Raw genomic sequence first — 25,987 nt, forward strand, 5'->3', positions numbered from 1 at the left:
TGTGCTGGTTGCTTTTGGCATTTCAGCTTGGACAGTGAGTCTTCACTTTGATTCACACGGCTGAAGAAATTGGCTTCCGGGTTAGGTGAAGGGTATTTTATTTCTAGACATCTTCAGCATTAAGGGAAGAGCACCACCTACTGAGATAACAGCAGGTAAGCACTGGATGGGAGAGACAAGGTCTGATGCAGCCCAGCCTAGCAAGATCCCCACCTAAGATGGTATTGAGTTAAGGAATTCCCATGAGTTCAGGTATATAACTGAGCTGCAGGTGTTGGGTTTAGTTATCTTCTAGTATCAGGTTTAGTGGACCATGAGAAATGGAATGTAAAACTGACCAATGGGGAAATCTCTCTTCGCAATACAGGAGTTCCCTTAAAGATACCATCCAATAAGGCATCTCACTCTAATTTGGAGTGTCAAGAATGGACCAGGGAGACTAACTTGAAATAAGACATTCATTTTGGTCACTGGCTAAGACTCAAATATTTTAATACTTAAGGGGAGGGGAAAAAAAACCACAAAAACAAAAAAAAGACCCCACACGCTGCCTTTGGAATCCGAGGCCCATCCCAGCAACCGTGCCAAGTGAGAAACAAGTAACTCCGTACTTCTGCAATGGAGCCAGGCCTATTTGTTATATACTTTTAAAAAAATAAAGTCACAACAGCTCAAGTCTTATCTGAAAGCTTTTATTGCCTATATTCAAATATTACAGTTTCACATTTTATTCAAAAAAAAGTTCTAAGCTACCTTTACAAGGACAGTAGCACCTGGGAAGGACTGTGCAGTATTTAGGTTATCCATACGCAGAAGGAAGTCTCTGACCTCTAAGACACAGCTGTGGCCGAGATCCCATCCAGTTCTTAAGGACTTGTAATTTACCAGCAGTGCAGTGTTGTTCCCCACCCCATCCCTATAGAACACAGTATGGCTGAGGAATGCCCAAGTTGACACACTGATCAGGAGGCCACATACAAATGCAACTTTAAAAAAAAAAAAAATATTCCTGATGGTTTAAATTAAGGGGGAGCCAAACATACAAAAGCATCTAACATTTGTAAGGATCCACTGTCCTACCAGGGCAATGCCTACACAACCAAGCATCCCGCAGCTGGCTGTGCAGATGCAGCAGTCTGCCTGAGCACTAGCAACGACAGGATCAGGTAATAAGATTCTTCCTTCCCTCTTCCCTTCCAAGGGGGGAGGCAGAGGGAAGGGGAGAGAGGTGAGCCACAAAATAAGAGTATTTTAGATATTAAGTTAACCATTTGGTCCCTAGGATGTCGCCAAGGTACTTTACTGTCCTTGCCTCACTTTAAAAGTATATACACACACACATTAAAAGAGCACGAGCCTTTTAGAGCTTCACTTTTGGCATCATAAAAAGGCACAAAAACAGAATTCCTTGGCCCTTGAGCAAGATCTCCAGAAGCAGAAAGAGCTGGCAAAGGCTTTACCAGAGCCAGTGTGCTAGAATCCACCTCTAATTCCCTTTGAGATTTCGTGACCTCACTAGCGTAACCAGGAGTCATTTGGGAAGGCCTGCGGTGTTTGATGCTAACTACAATAGCGTTACAGAAATCACGTCAGAGCATGAAGAAAAAGCAGGATCCTTGCAACACAGAGGACTGCAATGCTAGAAGGTTGCATCCTGTTTGCGAGCAAGTTCCCCACTCCGCTCCCCCCCCCCACCACAAAACACACGTAGCCCCAGTGTTTTGCTGGTATGTGTCTCCCTGGATGACTAGAAGTGGACTCCATCAGCATTTGAAGGCCTGCCTTGTTTGCATTCTGCAAGTTGCAAGCGACAGGCTGCACCCCCAAAGGTAAGAGATGCCCCAGGATTTTAAGAAGCCACTAACTCTCTCTTCTAGGATCATGGGATTTTCGTCTGCTCAGGAAAAAAGATTTGTTTAAAAAAAGGTACAAAAAGAGGCTATAGATACTGGAGTGTTGCCGGCAACAGAGATCCGAACATGAGCTGGCCTGGGGAGGCGGCTGCCTTGTGGCCAGGCAGGGCCCAAGGCTCAGTAGCCCTCCTCTTCTCGGTAGTAGTGGTACTCGGGTGGGTCTGTGCTCTGGTCGTACACTGCGTTGGCCACGTCACCAGTGTTGCCCTGGGGACAGTACTTGGGATCGTAGATCTGTCGGCCCAGGCCAAATATCTGGCCACTCTGATTGGCTCCCTGGTTGGAGCCCATCTGGAGGGACATGGAGGTGTTGTCACACTTCTCGGTGCCCATTTTGGTGTCGTAGATGTGTCTCCTCGTGCCAGGAGCTGTCATGCCCACCTGAGAGACCAGATTAGTTGTGGTAACAGTGGCAGCTGGAAACCCCCATTGGGGATTGGGCCCCCACTGCATGAGGGGCTACAGAACATAGCAAAACCCTACCCAAATAGCTGATCTACCTAGACTGCGTGGTGATGGGGGGCAGGAGGGAGTGTACAGCTTCTGTTTGAGAGGTGCAGAAATGGACGCAGAGATTAAGGAACCTAGGGCAAGGTCACACAGCGAGTCTGTGGCAGGGCCAGGGATCCAAATCCACATCCTGGTCCAGTGCCCTAACCACAAGACCAGCTCTCCAGCAGTCTGAGGAGGCACAGATTACATCAAGTAGGCACCTCTGGTGCTTTCCTGGATTTCACCCAGCTGCCCAGTCAGGCATCTACCCCCTTTAATACCACCCTTAAGCCCAGATGTTCTGTGCTGAAGAGACTCCAGTCACTCAACTGGCCCTTTTTACCTCCCCACAGGTGGTTCACCAGGTCCATGACTGCTTGCTTACCTGGCTAGCACACTTGTTGGTGCCCATCTGAAGGCTGATGGTGGAATGGTCCATGGGGGCCAGGATCTGGTTTTTGGGATCATAGAGATGTCTCCTGGTGCCATAGGCTGTCATGCCAGACTGGCTGGCACACTTGTTTGTGCCCATCTGTGGCAGAGTTACACAGAGAACTAAAGTTACAGCCCAACTGAGTCTGAAGCAGGCTCCCCCCGCCTCAAATAAGTCTCCTCTCCCCCACTCCCATACTAAGCACAATGACTCATGGCTCAAAGGCAGCCTCCTGACCTTCCTTATTTAGAGGGGTAAGTACGAGGACTCCCAAGGGCGGGGATTCTCGCCCTGCCTCCAAGAGCATGCTTTCCAGTGTTCTTGTATTATGGATTTCACAACTGCCCCGGATAGAACTTCCCATCTCCAATTCCCTGCAAGGGCAACCCTCCAGGTCCAAACTTCTGTTGGTGGGGAGGAGGGAGTCTGTAGTACAGCCCTTCAGACCAGAGTACCTGTTAGATTCACACCCCAGCCTCCCAGGGCAAGAGAATGGACATGCCAAGGCGGCCAGGATGGCAGTGACAATCCAGGCAGTGAAGGAGATGAAGGGCATGGGGCAGTTCTACTTTGTGCTGGATGTTTCATATCCAGCCTGTAACAAGAGAACATCCAGGCTATTAAGTCTTTTGACCAGCAGCCATATGCAGTGGCAGTGAATTCAGGTGTTAAAAGGGATGAGACATGCCTTCCTACCCTGTGGCCCTGCCTAGCCCACCCCTGCCCTAATGGGAAGGGCACAGCAGCCAGCTCACCTGAAGCCCAATGACACACTGGCCGGCCTTCATTTTTGCATCATCAAAGTTCCTCTGTTGTTTCTCTGAGTATTTCACCCCGATGTCCACGTCGCTTTGTATCCCCTTGGTCTTTGCCTGCAGCAGAGAGAAGGGCCGGGCGGGAAGGGGGAGGAGGAGTGTTAGAACCGCCGAGTTCTGTCCCTGCATAGAAGAGGGTACTGCAACCTAACGTTGCAGTCATCAGTCAACATACAGATTCAACCCCAGGAACTGCCAGGCTAGAGATGCAGGAGGTTTTATATCCCATACAGAGATGGCTATTTGTTCACTTCCTACACAGCACCTTTGACAGGGCGCAAGGTGTTTTACACTTCTACAAGCTATAGCCATGAAGCAGAGATCCTTTATCCACTGCAGAAATGCAGCTGCTTATGGGGTGGAACGTGGCAGATTTGCCAGTGGCGCAGAGACAGCGTGGGACAGAGCGTAAGGACTCCATGCTGCAGCACAACTCAGATGCTGGTCACTTGCTGGTGTGAACTAGAGTAAATGGGGGATTCTCTAATGGTAGAGGACTTCAGTAGGCCCAGCCAGAGGTTATGGGCCTACGACTGGAATTGGTGGGAGAGATTCTGTGGCCTGCAACATGCAGGAGGTCAGATGAAATGTGGTCCCGTCTGGCCTTCACATCTAGGAGTTCGATGGTGGCCTCTGCAGGCCAGACATGGTGACTTCCAGTGCACATGCACTAGATGCGGCATTAATGAGCCTGCCGGGGCTAGCGTAGTAATTTAAGGAGGCAAAATGTAGTTACCCAAACGAGCACTTAGCCAGAACACCAGGACTGACACCTTCATCCTGGTCAGAGGAGCCATGAGACCACATCCATTGTGTGTTTATCCTAAGGCAGCCAATGACCTACTTTCTACTAGCTTTATCCTTCATCCATGCAGGGTATAAAAATCCACTCACCACAAGGCAACACCTTTCACGAGCCGCCCCAGCCCAGAAGGGCCACTTGCAAAGCAATGAGCACACACCTCAGAGACCTGGCACCTCATGGTTTGGGCCATGAGCGACAGCTCCAGCCCCAGGGTGGCCAAGCCGCCATTTCCCCTACAGCCCTCCCACAAACCAGCCTGCCTTTGGTTACGGAGGCTTCCCAAGCTTAACAGAGCTGCTTCCTCCCCTGACCCCGAGCTCGCTGGGAAGGCTCCTGGCTGCAGCTGGCTCCATGTGCTGGGGTGAGATCACTTCTTCCCACCACCCAGAGAAGAAGAGCCCCACGGGGAAGTTTGAGCCTGGCTTTGTCTTTAAAGCCGGGGCATTTTGGAGGAGGGAAGAGCTGCAGCTCTACTGTCAGGAGGCCTCAGTGTAGCCACTTCCTTTGGCACCCTAGGGTGCTTGCGACCCATCCCCCCCAGCCACCCTCTCCCCAAACCCATGGGAGCTGGGTGGACTAGGAGAAGGAATGACCACTCCTGCCCACAAGCCATATGGGACAGATCCAGTTAGACACCAGGCTGGGTCCACCCCTGCACAGTCAGGGTCAGAGGTAAAGCAGCTGGTGCAGGCTACTGCAGCCCCAAAAATTAACCTGACTCACGTTCCTGCTTCAACAGCCACTACAGAGCTTTGCAGGGGCACAGAATTACCAGGGTGCAGATCTGCCCTGGCTGTGCCCCCCTCCAACCTCTGGCTCCCCCTGCCTCCATATGACAGGCCACCATACCAAGGGTCTACCAGGGTGGGGGAGGGTGCCTTTCATAGTTCTGGTGCATCAGCCGAGATGACCAGGGCAATGACAAGTCAGCCTCACAGCGGTACTCACCATGCCCGCCAGAGCCAGCAGGCACACCTGCACCTGGGTCATGTTCCCGGTCTCGAAGAAGTCGTTGGCTTCAAAGAGGTCGACGGGGTTCATGCCGTACTGAACCATGGCCTTGATGAAGTTGGAGAGGTTCTCCAGCTGGCAGGGAAGAGAGACTGATAAAGACACAGGCCGCAGCCAAAAGGGGGCCAGGGAAGGACCCCGGGAGGCAGCATTTGAGAAGGAGCTCCCAGGGTGGCTAGCGATCAGCCAGGCCACCCTCACTGTAAAGGGAGCAGCCAGCACATACCTGATGCCAGGTCTGAGCCGAGCGGTTGATCTTCCTCACTGAGCCTGGCTGCAGCTTGTTCATGAGCCTGGAGAGAGCGAGAAAGAGCCGTAAGAGCGGACGCCAGCCACCCGGTGTGGAAGCACATTTCCAGCCACAGTGGAGTTGCACAAGCATCTCTTAGGAGGTTCTTGTTCGGCTGCTTTTAAACAAACAAGCAGCCGTCAGAGATAAGGGCGTCCACAAAGCTAAACAGTTAGCAGAAGAAATGATCATCCCTAGACTCGCATACAGCGCTTCTCATCCGCTCAAAGCATGTCACAAGAGGGGGGCAGGATCATTCCCCACCTGTGAAATGGAGGCAGAGAAAAAACTGACTTGCCCTAGGTCACCCAGCAGGTCACTGGTAGAACCGGGAATGGAACCCAGGTCTCCTCAGTCTCAGTCTCTAGCCACTAGCCCACACTGCCTCAGGCTTGGGCTACACACAAAAAAAACCACACAAACAACTTACCCCAGTGTAGCCACGTCAGTCAGGCGTGTGAAAAAAAAATAAAAATAATTAAAAAGGTACCCCACCCCCAATGATAGTGATGACGACGACAAAGCCCCAGCATAGACGGCAACAGAGGCCAACACTGTTCAGAACGGTGATCCTCCTATCCCAGCAGGACCCCTCCTCGTGGCGTATGCTGCATCTACACTAGCAGGCTCCACCAGTACAGCGATGCCGACATGGGCTGCGTCTACACTTCAAAGCCACTGTCAATGCAATATTAAAAACCCCAAGTCTCTAAGATTCAGGCTAGCCACACTATTTATTATGGGAGTCGCTCGGTGTCCCTGGCATGGGTCATTGTTCTAGGCACAGGACGCACGCAGAACACAGAACATTAATTCAATGTTAAGATTTAAACTCACACTTAAGGAGGCACGGATATTATGGTCCCCACAGCAGCTCCAGGCCGTGCTGGCCTTGCATAGGAAAGCAGCGACGTGAACACCATCAGCATGATAAAGTGGCAAGGGAGTTTGGAATGGCAAAATGCAAGTTCCCCCTGAGCTAGCAGGTTGCGCCACATGGCCCTGGGAAGGTAATTTCCAGCTGGTTTCCCCTAGCAGGATCATCATCATGTTCCTGACATATCAGTCCCCCGGAGAGAAGTCAGCCCTAGTTTCACTTACACATACATCAGGAGCATTACCACCACTGAGAATGCATGGCCCTGGCATGTGTGGTTAGAGGCTAATGCAATATTCTTGTTATGTATTTTCTCCCTCTATTTTGAGCTTCAGACACTTTCAGCAACAAGATTGTTACCAGGATCTCCGATTCCACCCACCCCCCCAATCACAGAACCAAGACAGAGAGCCATTAGAGGCCAATAAATGGATAATAAGCCATTCTCCCCTCAGACACCCTGTCTGCTAACCAACAAAGGCTGCTTCAGAAGAAATCCTGGAACAGTCCCTCTTGCTCCAGGCCCTGGGAATGGCCAGGCTCTGCTGCATTTCTTTGCAGAGGCAGATCTGAACCCTGGAACATTCCCATCTTTCAGATGCTTTCCTGGAACTGGATTTTCCTCTCCTGCTGTTTGCAGCTGCCCAGACTATTATGAATATCTACAATCTGCTTTTGGAGATCCTTGGAGAGACGCTAGAAGAAGGCAAAGCATTCACTATTCATGACACTGGGTCTCCAGCACTTACTGAATTGCCAGTATGTGCTTAGAGTTACTCCAGATGTGACCCTGCTCCTCCCTAGGCCCTTGACACCCAGGCCAGGGGCTCCAATGCTCCTCAAGTCAATTCCCTTTTAAATTAGCTCTGGTATCCCCTTGGGCACTTCTACTAAGTGACATCTCACAGCCAGGAGCAGGACCCTCTGCCATTGCATTCGCCAGCCAATCCCAGAGCACAAGCGCTTGCCTGGCCCTAGTCCAGCCAACGCCTCTGCCCAGAGGCCAGCCAACCCTCCTGCATCCTAGGCCAAGACTGGGAGTCTAGCTCCAAGCTCAGGACTTTTGCAGAGACATCACAGGCAACCACTGAGCCAGGGCTAAACTGGTGCTTTAAGTGCTGGTATCATTTGCTATGGGGCAAGAGGAGCAGTTAACGCCTCACCCAGGCTGGTCACAGCTCTGCATGCCCCATTATATCCTCCGCTTCCCTCCCACGCTGCCTTTGCCGTGTATTAGAGCCCGCATCAGGTCCAATATGCTGGACCGACTTTGCACATCTCCAACGTTTTTCTGAAGTGGCACCGCTGGCTTTAAGCCTCCAAGCCGGTCTGCAGCTCCTGCTGTGGCCCTGTAATGCAGGATGGGTGCAACTGGCCAGCAAGATGGAAGGACATGGAGCTCTTCCCCTGGATGGCAAGGAGAGGTCAGCGCTCACAGCCTGCTGCTCCATCAGTTCCCCCCTGACCAATGCAGACCCATGACCTCCTGGGCCCTCACAGACTCACTCGCAGAGGATCACTCCATCCTTCAGCCCCAACTGGAAATCGGGGCCGATCTCCTTCCCGGTGATGCTCTCGATCCATATCCTCAGCTCAGCCTCCTTCTGGGGGTCGTACTTCTGGGCAAGCTGGGAGGAGAGCAGAGAATGGAAGAGTCAGGCAGCTCCTCGCTGGGTCCCCTGGGCTAGCCACCCCTCCACCCACTGCCCACTTCCTGGTGAGCTCAGCCACAAGGCCACATTCCCGCTCGCTGCACATGGGTAGCGGGCAGCACCTTTCAGTAAGGGCTGCTAGGACACACGACCATGGGGGAAGAGAGAAAAGAGAAAGAAAACAAGTGAGACTCCATGATCAGAGACCTCTGGGAAAGCTGAAAGGAGACAGGACAATACTGGGGCCACCCAGTCTGAGCCAGATGTGTAGCTCCCCCACAGAAAGGGTGGGGGTAGCATGCAAAGCTAATGCAGTCCCCCAGCGCAGGCTAAAGCAGCCTCAAGTTGCACCCCTGTTTCAGTCGTCCTCTAGTCTGCTCCCCAGCAGAGCCCATATAAACAGGGTACGTGTCTGCCCCAGCCGTGCTCACTCACTCCCAGATACTGACCCATCCCCTCTGTGCCCAGGGCTGGTCAGTGCGGAATCAATACCTTGGCACTGCCCAGCATGTGCACCAATGGGAAGCTGGCCAACGGGTATTCCTCAGCCTGGCACCAGCACCCCCACACTCCGCTGGCTGGCACTGGCGAGTACTGCATTACCTTAACCCCACAGCCCCTTTGCAGCAGCCTAGCTAATGTAAAGGGGCCCAGCTTCACTCTACCCCAGTGTGTAGCAGCAGGTCCCCCTGTAAGACACAGGCTAACAGGAGCGTGGGGAGGAGATCATCATCAGTGCAGGTCAATGTCACATTAGCATGGCCACTGGAAAGACTTGTCAGGACACAGCTCCCCGGAGGGAGCCTTAATGGTGGCAAGAGAAAACAAACCCCCAAATCACTGCCAGGCATTTTGCAGCTAGACCCCCCTAGGAGCCCAACGTGCTGAAGCTAAGCAGGCTGGAGAACAGGGCCCAGCACCAGGAAGGGGCTGTCTGGATAGCACCAAGATACTCTGCCAGCTAACACTTCCTGATGCACAGGAAAGCCAGGCCGAGCAGGAGCTCAGCAATGAAGAGATTAGTACGAGCACTGGTGGTCCCTCAGCAGCCAGCCGGGGCAGATCCAGCAGCATTTACATGCATGGGGAGTTTAATAACTTCCTCATGTGTCAAAACCCAGCAAACAAGGAAGAGGCTGGTCTTTACTCTAAGCTCTAAAATCCCCCTCCGCACGCGAGCGAACCCAGCCAAGGCAGCTCTGGGCTGGTTCCCACTGGACGTTTTCGGAAGCTTGGGTCAGGTGCGACGGCATCACGTCACGCTCTTCCCCACCCAGCTACCAGACAAGAAACGGTACAGCCTCTGACAACGAGGTCACTAGACATCACCTGTCGCTTCTCAGGAGACCAGGGGGAACGTTCCACTCCTCCTGCCCAAATCCTGGGCTGGCCAGTTGCAGTCTGTCTCCCAAAATCCCCTGCTGCGCTTATTGGCTCATCCCTCCTTCCCCATCACAGAGACACGACTGACCCCCGCAGTGCCCTGCCTTGGAAGGTTGCAGACAAAGTGGCTATAAAAGGCACAGAGTGATCATTACAGGATAGAAGCTAGCGAGGAGGACGAGGCCTTGAGGTTAAGACACCGGGCTGCTGGCATGATTGACATCCTGGGTGAGCCAGCACAACTTAGAGCATCTTCATCTCGTGCAATTACTTTATTGCATTTAGTTCAGCCTTTGCCTTGTGCAGCAGGTCTGGAAAAGTTTGGCTTTTGTTTAAAAAAAAAAGCCAGCTGGTTTTCCAGCTTGTTTTATTTTAACAGTAGAAATTCAGGTCCTGTCTCTTCAGGAGACGGAATGGCTGGAGAACTGGTACAGTGATGGAATAGGAACAACACACCTGGGGTGGGCAGGCAGCTTTTAAATGCACATTAATCTGTAAGACTCATTTAACTCAAGTGACTGCACCCGCTGGGGAGAAGGGCGCTCTTTGTTAAAGACTCGAGCCCTCTGATTCAAGGCCCGGGAAAGCGCTGCAGTCCCCAGCAGCCTCACAGCAAGACCGGACTGCGTTCGTACGGTAAGAGACCCAGCAAAACGGCAGGGAACTCCTCATGCCTTTCTGAAGCAGCAAGGAGTGTGCCCAGATACGACCTACCCTCTTCCGCGGGTGCCCTTTAATGCTGTGGATTAAGGTCACCCCACACCAGCACGCGAGAGGCTGGCTGTATCTGCCCGCCATGGACACAGGGGACACAGCTAAGAGTCTCCTACAGTCTCTCAATCCTCATTTGCTTCCACCCCATCCCAGAAAAAGGCCACTGTCAATAAAACCTGAGCCTACAGGTCAGGGTGTCATTTGCTATGGGGCAATGGGGGCAGTTGTCTCACCCCCCCTTCCCCCCAAGCAATATCTTGCTTTGCCCCCAAATTTTTTATAGGTCTGTATCTTCCAGTCCTCCCTGACTTTGCAGGTTATAATATAATCACATAGCTTGCTCCCCACTCCCCAGAATTTCTCCTGAAGTGCTGTCGCTGCCATAGACGATCCAGGATCTTGGTGCTCTGGCATGACTGGCAACGGGAAGCTGGGCAAGATTCTGCCCTCTTCACCCAAGTCCCAGCACGCTCCCCCACCCCACAGCTAAGGTGCACAGGCCCAGGAACAGAGTCACTCAGGGCAAGTCACAGGAAAGGGAGCAGCAGGACTGATTCGTGTCCCCAGTCAGTTTTGTTCAGGGGTCCACGCTCAGACTTGACTCGGGGGGAGGTGAAGGAGGGAGATGGGACTCCTGGGGTCTATAGCCAGCATTGGAAAGGATGCTGTGTTTAGTGGGTACAGCCTGACACCCCCCCTGCCCCCCATCTCTAACACCTGCCTCCCAGGGGAGAGGAAGCCCTGGGGATCCTTCAAGGGGAGTGCTGGAGCTGGACAGAACAAGGGCTCACAGAGGCCTCAGCGCTGCAGCCCAAACCACTGCCCTTGGGGTCAGGACCAGACTTCCCCTCCCTGCAGCCCAGGAATGTGTCTCAGCAGATTCCTTGGGCACCATGAATATCCCAAGAATGCAAAGTACCTTGTTTAAATCAAGGCCAGCTGTCCCAGCTGCAAGCAGCTTTAAAGAAGTGAAGGAGACAGCAGGTCCCTGCTGCCAGAGGAGAGTCATCAGCATGTCAGACACCCTCTCCCAGCTGCTACTAAGCAGCCTCTGTTAAGGGCTCGGGCCCAAGAGCACCTGTCAGAGACAGGTGCTGGAGGAGCTGCTGGCTGCTTCTGAAGCAGGGTTTAAGGCTGCATATGTATCAGGCAGAAGAAGGCTGCTCGTTTGTAGAGGGCTAAGTATAACCACCCTCCACTTAGTGGAGTCATTAAACCTAGAACCTTTGACACTAGAACCATGGGCCTCTACCTCTTCAGCTAAGGGTGAAGCTTGATTAGATGGCAGCAGTAGTAGGCTCTTATCTTTTTAGAGGAGCCAGCCACTAGTGGGTACATGACATTTAACTACTGTGTCACATTAGATACTTACAATGCCAGTCAGTTCCCTGAAACTACAAGGTCAAATCCCAACAAGATCAATTCAGCACTTCCAAGACTAGCACGATGCAGTTTAGTGCGTGGGTGTCTCCCAGCCATGCAAAGCAGAGTGTCCCCTGTGCCTGGGGAAGGTCCCCTGGACTTGACAGTCTCCTTGGAGAAAGTTCCCCTCCTCTGGCTTTGGGGTTTGCTTGTAGTCCTCCACCCCAGAGTTGACTGCTTGTCAGTGGTGCTTGACTGCACACAGCTTAAGCATCACTTTTCATCCCAGCTCGAAACTAGACTTCCATGTTCAACAAACCCCAGTAGTCTGCAGAGGTGGAGATAAGGAAGGGTGAGATCAGCCTCAACTTGTGTAGGGCAAGGACAGGCATCTTAGCCCAGCTCCCCTCTATTCCAAGCCCAGCTCCCTGAGAGCACTACAAGTTCATTGACTAGAGTCTTCTGGCAGGGACAGGGACAAACCCCTTGATGAACCAAGAGAGACTGAGCACGGAGCACAGAACACAGTTGGGCCCTACCAATTTCACGGTCATAGGATTTTAAAAAGGTTACTTTCATGATTTTAAGCGATTTAAATCTATAAATTACAACACTGAAATTTCAGAGGTCCTGACCCAAAAAGGAGTTCTGGGAGGGTCACAAGGTTATTGGGGGGGGCTGCAGTACTGCCACCCTTACTTCTGGGCTGCTGCTGGTGGGGAGATGCTGCCTTCAGAGCTGGGTGCCCAGCCAACAGCTGCCGATCTCTGGCCACCCAGCTCTGAAGGCAGCGCAGAAGTAAGGGTGGAAATACTGCAAACCCCTTGCAATTCCCTTTTGGGTCAGAAACCCCATTTGAGAAATGCTGGTCTCCCCCATGAAATCTGCATAGTATAGAGTAAAAGCACACAAAAGACCAGATTTCATGGTCCGCGACGGGTTTTTCATGGCCACGAATTTGGTAGGGCCCTACTCTCAGCCTTTGGCATGTGGTTTCCAGCCAAGGCAGGCCCCACAGCCCAGTTCATCTGTACTCCCATCTGGGCCTCTCTACCCGCTGCTGAGGACTTGGCAGGTTGAGCTCACAAGGGGGCAAGCTCGGTGATGGAGATGCAGGGGCCAGGAGAAGAAGGGCCAGATTTGCCAGAGAGAGTCACACCTACAACAGGGCCCAATTCCAAGAGAGCTTGGCTCTGTCCACATTGGGGGCCATAAGCCTCATGAGGAGAGCAGAGGTCTCCTGGGAGTCTGGTTCCCGGTCGCTGGAGAGAGCCCTCTGGCAGCCCAAGCGTACTGCGGGAGATAGGAGGATCTCGCTCCTAATCTCAGCTCTGACAACTCCTGCTGCAACCCTTGGGCAAGTCACTTCACGCCACCTCAGTTTCCCTGTTTATAAAGTGGCGGGGGGATAATGCACTGTGCCAGAGGGTACTTTGGCTAGAAGGGTATGAACACGTTGGATCAACTGCAGACTCCCAGCTCCCCACAGGCAGGAAGCAGTACCCATGGAGAAAAGGGAGAGTTTAGGTTCTGGAGAAGTCCATGGAAGATCCAAACCCCCACCGGATTCAGAGCACTGCACTACTGCGAGGTCACTAGCTGCCCAGCCCATGAGTGAGGGCTGCTGAACACCCTGCCGTGAAACACTCAGCTCTGATTTCACAACTTCATTCCCTTTTCAACCGGTGAAGGGGACTGGGGTGCAAGGGGGAAGGGGAGACCTGTTGACAGCAGCAATGCAAGGGGAGGGCACTTGCTCAACACATACAAGAGGCATTGGAGATCCTAGCCCCCGTGGTACGGGAAAATCTAGCACTAATCCACACCCCTGCACCCTTGCTTCTCCCCACCCTGGCTCTTGGTGCAGCTACTCTGGCATGTAGAACTGATCCACTCCCAAACCCACTCAAGATCCAGGGCCTTGCACTGGCCTCTGGATGGGAGCTCGTCTGATGGAGGAATCTGAACAAGTCTGCTGGATTTCACAGGGCCCCAGGGCAAATCAGAACACAAGACAACACACAGGACCAGGCTGGGATCCCTCTCACCCAGCACCAGCTGCTTCAGACAGAGGGGCAGCCCCCAAGTGGAAGAAAGTTACTTGGGGAAGTTACTTCCTAACCCTCATCAGTTAGTGGTTGGTCTGTGCCCTGAAACATGAAGGTTTAAATAAGCCAAAGCAACATAGCTTCTCCAGTGTGACTGCACACGCACACATGGCAAATGAGAACATCTAATCCTTGCTTCAGTTCCGGGACTGCACTGCTCTGGGTTTCATCTGCCTTCCCAGCCCCATGGGTAGCACCAGCTGCTGTTTAGCTACTACAGACCTATTGGAGCAGACACCATTCCCTTGTCCTGTGCCATCCCCCAGTATTTATCACGCTCTAAGCTCCTTGGGGCAAGGACGGTTTGCACAACAGGGCCCTGATCCAGTAGAAGCTTTAAAGATCGCCTCCATGGTACTTTAGAAAGCCGTCCTTTCCCCACTGATCTAATCAGGAGCAGCCACAATTCCAGGAACCGACAGACAGAACAGGCAAGGTCTTGATCATCCAACCCCCTAACCGCAGACTCCAAAGTGAGCAACGCTGACAATTTGGATAGGACCCTCTGAAGGCGAGAGATGTTAATTCATATTGGCACTAACAACCCAGCCCAGCAAGAGAAAGCTTCCCATGGAGAGGGACAAATATGACATGTTCCCCTCTCAGGCCGACGTTATCACCTCCCCAAGTCGGTTCTGCACCAGCTTGCAAGGCCAGGGGAACAGTTCTGATTTGTGCAGGAGGGAGCATGTCAACATTCTGCAGTTAATGCTGCAAAGTCTGAATTCTTCCCCCTAGACTCTGCTGTGAATCTGGTTAGGTGACAGACTGATTTGACCCAGGGACTGAGGGAGCTAATGGGGTGGGGGGGGGGGGGGGGAAGAGAGAAGAGGAGACAGACAAGCTGGCCCCAAAAGCAAATTCCACAGATTCCATTCTCCAAGGACTTCTACCCTTAGAAAAGAAGTACTGATTTAACTAGATCAAAATCCATGGTGCAAATCCAGAATGTCAAACTACTGTGGGTGCCAACTCCCTCGAGGGTGTAGCCCACTGAACTGAACTAAGCAAGGATTTAACAGGTTCAAGGGCATCTACTTTTAGGGATTGGCGCCACGGACTTGGACCTAGTAACACCAGTGCATCTTTTCAGCTTCGGCAAGGCCTAGGCACTGCTGCAGTGTCGGGGGGGGGGGGGGGGGAGAAAGAGTGCATATTTAAGTTGACTCCCAGTCCTTTCTCCCTGACCCCCCACCCCCACCCCCAGAGGAATAGGTGACTTTGCACAGAATGGCTGTTCTGTAGCATCAGGCATGCAGGCTGGCTTCACTTTTCTGTTCTTCAACAGGGTTACTGCTCCCAGTACAAGCCGGGGAAGGGGAGGGGTATGTCAGACACACCTATGGAATTCCCTTCCCTCCCTTTATAGCATCATCCCCTTAAGCAACCTAGAGCAGAAACTGCCGTCCCTTGGGCTCTGCTGACTAGACAAAGGGTTGAGTCAAGATTGGGTCTAAGCGGACATGCTTGAGCGATCGCTCATCCGGGTTAGGACAGAGCCTTGTGGTGGGTTCTCTTCTAGATCTCGGTGCTACACAGCCACTGCGGATATTGGTCCTGCTTTTAGGGGGGTTATAAGACAGGTCACATGGTTGATAAGAATTAAGCCGCTAGCTTGATGCTAACCTGTCCCATTGGCTATAAAAAAAATCCTCACTCAGCTGCGTTTAGAGAGGACACCCATGACGTGTCCACATTTGTAGGTTACTTAGCGTTCAGCCATCGCATTGCCTCCATCTCGTGCAACACCACATCAGGATTGGGCCATAAGGTTTAGCGAGAGGTGTTTACGAACAGAGACCGTGGAAGGCTGCAGAGAGAAGAGGCACCTGCATATTCAGCACCGAGCACACCTAGCTCTGACTCAGCTACTGTATTACAGATCTGTACACAGGAACCTGCTCCCAGAGAGCCCTCGGCAGTGTCACATTAGCAAATTGAGCAAGCTGGTCCCAGATGACGGGTGCAGAGGAAACATGCCACATCGCAGCTGCAGCGGGAGCAGACCGAGAAGGGAAAGATTCCAGTCCCTTTCAGCCTCTCTCCCCCTCCACACAGGAGCCCTTGTTGGGAGCAGAGAGGGTGTCACAAGTGACAGAATCAATCTGAACTAGATGGGGAGATACCAGAAGTTCACACGTTCGCAGAAGGCAGCTCTGGTAGCTGCCTCTGCACTGGACATTTGAAGTGAGCTGCAGCTCACGAAAGCTTATGCTCAAATAAATTGGTTAGTCTCTAAGGTGCCACAAGTCCTCCTGTTCTTTTTGCGAATACAGACTAACACGGCTGCTCCTCTGAAACCCGAGTGAAATCTGACTCTCCACAGCTTCACCAATGGGGAGCACTAGTTTTGTGGGTTAGCCACAGCACACTCTAACCCCCATACGAACCGGTCTGGATGAGACAGCTGCATAAATGCCGCCGGCAGCCTGTCTATGCAGGCACCAGTGGGAAACTTCCTTGACGTCACTGTAAACAAGGAAGGCCCCTTAGGGCTAGACTAGAAGGTGGTATCAGTTGCTCACTGGTTGTTGCTGCATATTGTAATGGGCTAACAATTCCCACTTCCGCCAGAGGCCGGTTCAGAAGTTGCATAAACTGCTTGTATTTTATTGCAGTAGCACTTCAGAACCTCCATCAAGGATCCCCAGTAGTAGGCACTGTGCAGATGGGACGGTCCCTGCCACAGACAGGCACAATGTAGGTAAGATGCCAACAGCCACTGATCCCACCCGCCAGCCACTGATCTCCCAGTGCTCCACAAACATTTAATTTAGACTTTGAGAGGTGGCCCAAAGTCATCCCCATTTTCCTGAAGAAAGTGAGGCATGGGGTGACACCAGGCCAAGGCTATGCCTTGAGTCAGCATCACAGCAGGGAACAGAAGCCAGGAATCCCCACTCCCAGATCCATGCTCTAACCACTAGCCCACATTCCCTTCCTTGGCAGTTTAATTTGGGGAAGGGGAGGATCCTTTTCCTCAGCACCAAGTGATTTGTCGGGGAAGGCCTCCTGAAACACTTCTGGAAGTTGCAGGTAGCATAGGAGCGAAGATGGGCCCATGACACTTAGTTTATTACATCATTATTTAGGTCAGGTGTGTTTCTCAGGGACTATAGCAACACATTGACAAATGGAGGCCAAATTGCCAAGGAAATAGAGAACTAGGTCGAGCCAGGGGTAAGAAAATCTGGTGGAACAAACATCGTAAGGTGTAATAATAATGGGAAAAAAAGCCTTCCCTGGAACATAGCTAGTATTTTAGATTTTAATCACACACAGAACACGAGCAATCCAATCTGTAAATTACAGGGTTAAGGATTAGGATTACACAAACTGGCAGCCAAGAAACTGCACCATATTGTCCCCACACCTTACCCTGAGAGGAGTTTGCTATTATAGAAAGACACGAGTCTTTCCATCAAGCCTCAGTCCCACGGCTTGTTTACTGCCCACACCTGCACGCCCTTGCCTAATAGCCTCCCTTCTCAGAGGGTTTAGTCTGTGCTCTGGTACATTTCTCCTAACAGAAGGAAGGATTTAACCACTGTCACCCAAAATCTGGAGTTACCCTATGTTCCCCAGGGCCCTCAGCATCACAGCCAGCTACAGAACCAGCTGAGACCACTCCCGGTTCAGAGGGAGGGTCAGTTCAGGCCCAGAAATGTAGATTTTTATAGCAAGAGAGAGGGGGCTTTTTTTGGGTAAAAAAGAGAGAGTTTGCATATCAGGATTTCCCTGCTCAGTTTAGAAGTCAAACTGGGACAGAGAAGTAGAGCGGGAAACTGACTAGAAACAAAAGTGAAAGTGACCAGTTTTAACTTGGTCCAAGAGTAGCAAAATGCAAGATAGAATGGGGCCAGAGTTCAGATGTTAGCAGTAACAAAGGGGGAGAGGAGTTTAAAGTTATAATGTGCTCAATAAGCACACCAGGACTAAGATATTCAGCTAAGTAACATGGCTCCTGGGTCAGGATCAGATGAAAAGGGGGAAATGGATGCTCTCAGGCTTGTTGTGGCAGACAGAGGACTGTAAGGCGATGCCCCCAGCCTACCCAGCTCAGCCCAGAGGAGCAGGCTACGCCCAGCTGCTTCCTCCCACATTCCCACCACCATCCCTTTGTGGAAATGGGCATCCCCCCAGAACCTCAGGGCGCCTGGATGCAGAGCTACATTTGACTCCCCATTGGCCACACCCCTCAAAGCCACTTTATAGGCCCTGTTAGCAGTGCTTAATTGGTAGCCAGAGAGCTGCTAGGACACAAGTAATTTTGTTGCTTTCATAACTGATGCAGCAAGCCCAGAGGTGTCAGGGCTAAGCCCTGGCACGAATTAAACACTGCCCCTTGGACAAAGCCAGGCAAGGTTTTGGGGGGTGCTAAACGTGCACACAACTGCACCAGGACAGAACCTATCCTTGCACCAAACACACTTGGACCCAAGGAGCCGGGCCAGCCCAGGAGAAACTGCTGCCAGATGGAGCCTGGAACAGGCTCCTGGGACCAGTGGCAGGGAGACCTCCTGCTCCCCTCCTAGTTTTGGGGGCAGGGGGAGGTGCGGGCCTTCTCTGACCCCAGAGGCCACACGCCGCTGCTGAGCCCAGAAAAGGAGCTCCCAGCCCGGGCTGAGGAAGGCAGGGCGGAAGAGGAGATTGGAGGCAGATTTCCCCAGTGCCAGCAGCTGGGACCGGGCCAGGGCGCTGGCTGCGCGCGAAGGACACAGCTGGGAGAGACCCGAACTGGAGAGTCTAGCGCTCGCCTGCACCCCAGGGCGCACCGGGCAGCTCCCCAGGGCGCACCGGGGCCCCGCTCCCAGTCACATCACAGCCCCGCTACAAACTTTTCTGGCCAGCCGCCAGCCTCACCCTGCTCTTGACCTCCGCGGACAAGCCGTAGGACGGGCCCTTGTTGAACTGCGAGCCGCTCATACTGCGCTCCGGGGGCTGCTCTGCGCCAGGTCCGGGGGCCGCGGCGCGCACAGGAGACTCCCTCGCTGTGCTCCGGAGGTTTTGGCCGAGCAGGGCACCGCCTCCTCCCGCTGATTGGAGGGGAGTTAAAATAGCCTTATAAGGGCAGGAAAGCTCCGAATTCCTGCAGGATGGGGAGTTTCCTGTGTGTGTCCCCCCAGTGACCCCCGGGGTCAGAGCTGGGGGCTGCGCCCCCCCCTCCAGCGCCGGCTCCGTTCCCGGAGACTTTGTCCGCCTGAGAGCCCGGCAAGTGTGAGAGACGGAGCCCTGGGCTCTCTGGCGGGGGCAGATCCCAGGGATGGGATTTCCCACAGGTTTGGGGAGGTTGATCCACCCCCCCCCGCGCCCCCCAGTCGCTCAAACACACACACACACACACCCTGCTTCACATACCAAACACCCAGCCCTGACACACAACCCGCCTTGCCCACATACACCCTCCCCTTCACACGCCCCCCCCCAGCACTGACACACAGCCCACCCATCTCCCCAGACACACCAAATGTTACACTCACCCTAGAAACAACCCCCCCACACACACTCAGACCCATCCATCCTAGAGTACAGCCAACCCATGCCACGCCCACCACACTCACACACACACGTGCGTTCACAATCCCTTATGTCCAGCGCTTAAGTGTGTAACGAAGAGGTGCCCGGGTTCAGGAGAGCCCAGATGTGCCGGGACTATGAACTGCCAAGCCTAGGGGTGCCGGGGCTCTCAGCCCTGGCACAAATTAATCATTGCTTATGTCAGATGCTCTGGGCACCTCACCCAGACACCTGGGCGTACCCGACCCCTTTAAACACACAATGATCCCTACGAGCCCGCCAGCCCTCCTGTGTACACTCAACCCCCTGACCCCTCCCTCACACACACTATAGGGCTGGGCATGGTGCAGTGATGGACGCCGCTATTCACCCCCTTTCTCCCCACACACAGGGGGCTGTCCTAATTCATCCACAGAAAGAACAGAAGGACTTGTGGCACCTTAGAGACTAACCAATTTATTTGAGCATAAGCTTTCGTGAGCTACAGCTCACTACATCGGATGCATACAGTGGAAAACACAGTGGGGAGATTTATATACACAGAGAACATGAAACAATGGGTGTGACCCTACACACTGTAAGGGGAGTGATCAGGTGAGGTGAGCTATTACCAGCCGGGGGGCGGGAAGGAGCCCAAGCTGAGGATGGGGTATGCCCCAGGATGCTGATTGCCTTCCCAGGCATACCAGGGCAGTGAGCTCATTCGGGTTAGAAAATCCTCTGGGCAGGGCTGGGTGAGGCTTCCTTCTGCTACCAGCAGGCTGGACAGAAAGTTGCTTCCAATGGCGGGAAAAGGTGATCTTTCTACTGGAAGCTGGGGGTGTCGGCTGCATCCCATCCACCCCCCCCTTTATTATTCTGTCTCCGCTGAACACCTCCAATGAGACACTGCTGAGCTTGAATTCATCTGCAAACTAGATACCATTAACTTGGGTTTGAACAGAGACTGGGAGCGGCTGGGTCATTACACAAACTGAATCTATTTCCTTAAGTTACCTACCCTCACACCTTCTTGTCAACTGTCTAAATGGGCCATCTGGATCATCACAACAAAAGTTTTTTTCTCCTGCTGATAATAGCTCATCTTAACTAATTAGCCTCTCACAGTTTGTATGGTAACCTCCAACTTATCCGTATGTATATATATATATCTTACTATATGTTCTATTCCATGCATCCAATGAAGTGGGCTGTTAGTCGCTAAGGTGCCACAAGTCCTCCTGTTCTTTCCACTGCGCTGGACAAACCCCAGCCCAGCCCCCAGCAGCTCCCAGTGTCAATCAGGTCCCAACCACAGACAACCCATTTATGTGTCACTTTCGCAGGGCGACAGAATTAAGATGGGTTTCAGAGGAGCCACCGTGTTAGTCCGTATTCGCAAAAAGAAAAGGAGGACTCGTGGCACCTTAGAGACGAACCAATTTATTTGAGCATAAGCTTCCATGAGCTACAGCTCACTTCATCGGATGCATTCAGTGGAAAAATTAAGATCGCTGTTCTCAGGAGTAAGCGGGTGTCACCCAGGCATGTATCAAGGAGTGTATCATAATGAGGGTGCGGCATGGGAGGGCCGAGTGACAGAACAATGTGGGTAGGTAGCACCATTTCTCAACAGACCTGATCTTACCACTGAGACACCATGGCCTTACTCAGTTAATCTATCCCCATACACCCCATCTGATCTAATCTAATCTATTCCCATACACCCCATCTGATCTAATTTAATCTAATCTATCCCCATACACCCATCTGATCTAATCTAATCTAATCTAATCTAATCTATCCATCCCCATATACCCCCTCTATCTATGTATCTATCTATCCATCCCCATACAGCAGCAGGGGTTGGGCCCTGCCCCCCTCCGGAGACACCTGGGGCACAATGCTGGAGGAGCAGGCAGCCAGTGAGTTCCCCACCATCCCAGGGGCGGTGGGGCTCAGGCTTTGGGCATCAGCCCTGGGGTGGCGGGGCAGCAGCATCCCCATGCCCATCTCCCCGGGCCCCCACTGCCTCCCCCAACCCTCCATCTAGGGCTTAATTTGTCCCCAGGCTTGCCGGGGCTGAGTAAGTCTGCTGTGAAAAGTGATACTTGTATGTTTGTTAATATCACTTTTCACAATAGAATTACTAGCTAGCAATAAATAAATGACAATGATTTGGACGTGTCTATGTGCATATTTATTTGGTTTTCCTAAAGCTAATCAAGTAATGTAGGAAAAAGCGTGAGAGCGGCCACCAGCAAGAGTCGGTGGCCGCACACTAAGGCCACCAAAAAATGTGCCCTGAGAACCACTGGGTTACACCGTACCGCCATGCAGGCAGCACGTCTGGATTGCTGGGCAAGGGATGGATTTCAGTTCACAAACCCAGGTTATGGGAAGGAGAACCAGCAGCAGCATCTGATTGTTTTATGAGACAGATCAGGGCTCATCATAAGCCAGGGCTAAGCGAGAGATCTCCAGAAGGGATCAGAGTGTGACAGCTGGATCTGATGGACCGAGCACAGGACTGGGAACAAGGATATTTGCACAGCAGGAGACACGCGTCACCCTAACGCTCAGAAATCTTCATGGCTTTTTCAGAACCCGAGATAACGCTTCCTTCTTCCCTGCCAAGACTTTCCTCACGCCTATCTCTGTGTGTTCTCGCGGCCCCTCGTGCGAGTGATCTTGCCTACGCTGAACGTTTTTGTACTGGTGCAAAGCCCCCGTGTAGAATCATTACACCAGTGTAAACCGTGCCCGCTCTGGCACTGCACCATCGCAAGTCACGGTTAACGCGAGTGCAGCACGTCTGTGTCAGCCAGTTGCACTGGTAAAGCTGTAACAAGGAACAACGCCAGGGTTAGATTCTCATCTGGTATAAATCAGTGCAGCCTCATTGACTTCTCTGGAGCTATGCTGATTACACAGGCTAATTATCTGGCCCACTGAGCTCAGTGGAATTGTACTGATTTATGCCGGCTGGGGATCTGGTCGCATTAAATTCAATGGAGCTGCACTGATTTACATCAGTTGAGGATCTGGCCCAAAGAGCAGACCTGGCATGTGCCACAAGGCAGAAATTGATTCCCTCTTCAAAGGCCAATGGTTTTAATAATATTCATCCCCGTACGATTACACTTTTATTTCGGTGACGTTTCTAAATGGGATTGAATTTTAGAACAATTTATATGAGTAAATAATGATTTCTTTACTAATTATTCCAATAAGGAACTGGACACTGACTGGCTGTCAGTGACAAACTGCTTCTTGGGTCAGCCGACGTGAGCCGTCCTAGCAGCCGCTTGGTTCTGGCGCAGCCGGGTTGTGTAACTTCCTGAGCCAAAGCTGAGTTTCTAAGCAATATGTTGCCACTTGCAGTTCCGTTCTGTACAGGTCTTTTTACTGCGCTCATTACAGTGGCATCCGAGCGCTTCCCAGTGGTGCCTGGAGCCACAGGACTAGCATTTGCCATGCGTCTGCTCTCTCAGTCACTTCCTTGTCACTTCTGTTTAGCAAATGGGGCTTGAATAAGGAATTGGGTTGTGACTGACTACGTGACACAATGCTTGTTGGGTCACCCCCGCTGACACATCCCGGCGGCGTCAAGACGGTTCCGAAGGAGCAGGGCCACATCGCCCCCTACCTGATGCTTTACCCCTAAGTACTACGCTGGCACATGCCACACACCCGCCCCACTTCCATTCCACAAATGGCGCTTGACTAAGGATGAAGCTGGGTTTCGACTGGTCGTAGGTGACAAAATGCTTCTTGGACTGTAAGTGACAGGCCACTACAACCACCAGACTCTTCTGAAGGAGCTGGGGCACATCACTCCCTGACCCAAAGCATTTCTTTGTGAAAAGTGGTGGCCCATGTCACCAGCCTCTCTCCCCTTCACCCCACATTGAGGAACTAGAGGAGCAAACAGGGTCTTTTCAGAAGGTGAAGCACCCAGGAGTCCTAAAAGAATCGGTTGAGGAGCTCTTCCAGCCCGCCAGTGTTAATCTGTAATCAATCTTGGAATACCGGGGAAATTCCAGCAGACAGGTAGGGTGCTACTGGGCAAGCGGGATGACCCGGATAACTATTGTTCTAAAATTCAATCACATTAAATATGGTGAATTTCTAAAAATTTAACCTTACATTGATTAAACATTATTCGGTCTTTGAATGTTGTCAGGGGCCAAAGCAGCTGGGCCCAGCTCCTGCCAGGCTCCCTGACTAACCTGGCTGGTAGACAAGAAGCGAGCTCTCCTGCACTCAACTTGGGACTGAGAGTAGCCGCATCCCCTGACTGGCTGCTGGTTTAGCAGCCCTACTCATAAGCCTGACACCCAGATCAGTGGCTGCTCAATGTGTACCATGCCTGTAGCTGAACTTGCTCTGCTCCTGCTCTGTTTCCAGTCCCCGCTCCAGCTTCGTTTCTGAACCTGCTCTGGCTCCAGCCCCCATTCCACTCCGGATTCTGATTTCTGGGTTCAGTCCTCAGCTCCACATCTGGTTCACCTTCTGGTTCTGGCACTCGGCTTCTGTCCCTCCAGTAATGACCCTTGGCTCATTCCTGGACTCGGCCCGCCCTGGACCCAGCTCTAACTGGCAGGCCAAACTCTCATTTCAACCACTAAGCCTGACCACCCATGGCCTGGTTGGCTACAGATATGCACCTGAGAACTATGATTAAGGAACTAGGAATAAGGAACCAAGTTCAAGCCAGTGCCTGAGTGGGAATACATATTCTGTGCTCCCAGGGGAGGAAAAAGTCATTGCTAGAAAAACCCCAGACTTCTCCCCTCCACCCTTGGAAAATTCCAAGGGACATTGTGATTTACAGGCAGGGATACAAACAGAGCCACCCAGCCAGCAGGCTCACTCCTCCTGGTGATACACAGTCACATGTGCCTCTCCCAGGAGACGACATCCAGAGCTGATTAACCTCATGCTGTTCCACTCCCAGCATGTGTGACCCAGGCTGTCAGCCTCCCTGGAGCGACAGTTTGCAACTGATCCACTGATCTGATTAAAGGGGTGCTGGTGCCCTCAGCTGGAAATCTAGTCAGTTTCAAAGAGGGTTGGATGCAATCTCAAAAAAACCCGCCCCTCCCTTGCCAATTTCACTGGGGTTTGCCACCGCATTTTATTAATTTATTAAATAACATTTCCAGGGTTGCCATCCCTCACTGTATCTGGTGCTGGATTTAAAAAAAAAAGCAAAAAAAAAAAAGCTCCAGCTGCTGGAGTCCTGTGAGTACATGACAATCTCAACTTTCCTCAAAAAAGAAAGGGGGGGGAGAATAAGTTTCTCATCCTCATATTTATGGAGAAAAGCTTGAAAATGTGACTCCTAAAGGCTCCCATGCCAAAAGGCAAATAGAAAGGACCCTAATGTTTATTATTTGGAAACAATTGATGCTTTTTAAGCCAATCTCATGATCTTTTGTGGGGGGACGACGACACTTGTGATTTTTTTTAAACTGGGCAATACTTAGGTCCCCCAGCTCTCCCCCGCTGTTCCTGTGTGAGGGATCCACACAACCAGCAGGGGAAATGGGCCAAAAATGCAACATTGGGCCTTTCCTCATGCTCCCACTGGACTCATCGGGAGCAGGATCTATGGCCCCCAGAGGAATGTCAGTGGGCACTCACCCTCTTCAGCCAGGGATCTTGGGGGGCCCAGTTTGAGACACATTTAGCTTGGTTTCCAGAAGTGCTGAGACCCTGCAGCTCCAGGAACACCAAGGGCTGTAATTATGGGTAGCGAGTACTTGAACATCCAGCCCCGAGCTCTTTTGTACCTCTGGCCCCAAGAGCTCAATGCCTCTGAAAAAACCGAGGCCGGTGAAGTCTCGAACTGGACTCCCCAAAATTAAGGCAGCCTCAGGTAGAGTCAGCTTTTGAAGATGTTGGTGTTTCCTCTCTGCCGGGCAGTGGGGGGAGGGAGGAAGGACTGGATTGTTGCTCTCCTGCCATCTTCCTTCTGTGCCAGCACCATGAAGCTAAGCCCTTGGCACATGGTTGGCACTACGGAAATAATTAATTCAAATAATTAATTAGCCGAGCACAGCAGCCCAAATTGCACATTTCAAATCCCATGCCAGCTCCAGACATCCCACAAGGGCGGGGGCACTTGGCTGCAGGGGTTTCATTGATGTCTCTGGAGAGAACCGTAGTCACTTGCAGTTACCTCCCCAGAGATTACCAGTTATTCAAGATTTGCTGAGTCTCCCTTCCCCTTGGCACCCCACTTCTGTCAGGAGCGTCCATACAACTGGCCACACTTGGTTCTCTGCTACAGGAGTTGAACAGGGACACAGAACAGAATCTGAGCCTGTGAGTCCATTACTTTCAGTCCTTCTCTTCTTTCCGGTTTGACCCATTATTATGTGTATTGCAGGAGCACCTGCGATCCCCAGTCACGGAGCACGACCCCATCATGCTGGGTGCTGTAGAGACACGGAACGAAAAGATGCCCCATCCCCGACTGCTCTAGCTCGAGAGATTTGTTCTTCCCTGCTAATTCCTGTTCTTCGAAAGGACCCCACTGCCAGCTCTGAACAGTGGGAGGCAGAGAGCAGAGTGAGATGTCGAGAGGAAGGCTGGCCTAGTGGTTACAGCGGGGATCAGAGCTCAGGGA

General features: G+C 52.2%; 1 protein-coding gene across 2 annotated transcripts; it reads right to left on the reverse strand.

Annotated features, from left to right (window-relative positions):
• Positions 1-682: 682 nt before the first annotated feature.
• On the reverse strand, positions 683-18,876 carry CNN2 (calponin 2). Of its 2 annotated transcripts, XM_074939433.1 has the most exons (8): positions 18,718-18,875; positions 8,142-8,263; positions 6,189-6,208; positions 5,696-5,762; positions 5,407-5,544; positions 3,594-3,710; positions 2,791-2,937; positions 683-2,294 (listed from the first exon to the last, which is right to left on the reverse strand). In XM_074939433.1, the coding sequence occupies exons 2-8, from the start codon at positions 8,217-8,219 to the stop codon at positions 2,031-2,033; spliced, it is 831 nt and encodes a 276-aa protein (XP_074795534.1). In that variant the 5' UTR covers positions 8,220-8,263; positions 18,718-18,875; the 3' UTR covers positions 683-2,030. The 2 variants fall into 2 exon arrangements, with proteins under 2 accessions (XP_074795534.1, XP_074795533.1); XM_074939432.1 differs by lacking the exon at positions 6,189-6,208 and having other exon boundaries at positions 18,718-18,876.
• Positions 18,877-25,987: the final 7,111 nt, after the last annotated feature.

This window comes from Natator depressus, chromosome 25 (genome assembly GCF_965152275.1).
Source record: "Natator depressus isolate rNatDep1 chromosome 25, rNatDep2.hap1, whole genome shotgun sequence".
Lineage (NCBI taxonomy): Eukaryota > Metazoa > Chordata > Testudines > Cheloniidae > Natator > Natator depressus.

Coding starts and splice junctions, on each gene's coding strand:
- CNN2 (XM_074939432.1), bottom strand. CDS start 18,780: ATGAGCGGCTCGCAGTTCAACAAGGGCCCGTCCTACGGCTTGTCCGCG. Junction 8,264..18,717: donor CCGCGGAGGTCAAGAGCAGG/GTGAGGCTGGCG, acceptor CTCTCCTCCCAG/CTTGCCCAGAAGTACGACCC. Junction 3,711..5,406: donor TGCTGGCTCTGGCGGGCATG/GTGAGTACCGCT, acceptor TCTCTGCTGCAG/GCAAAGACCAAGGGGATACA.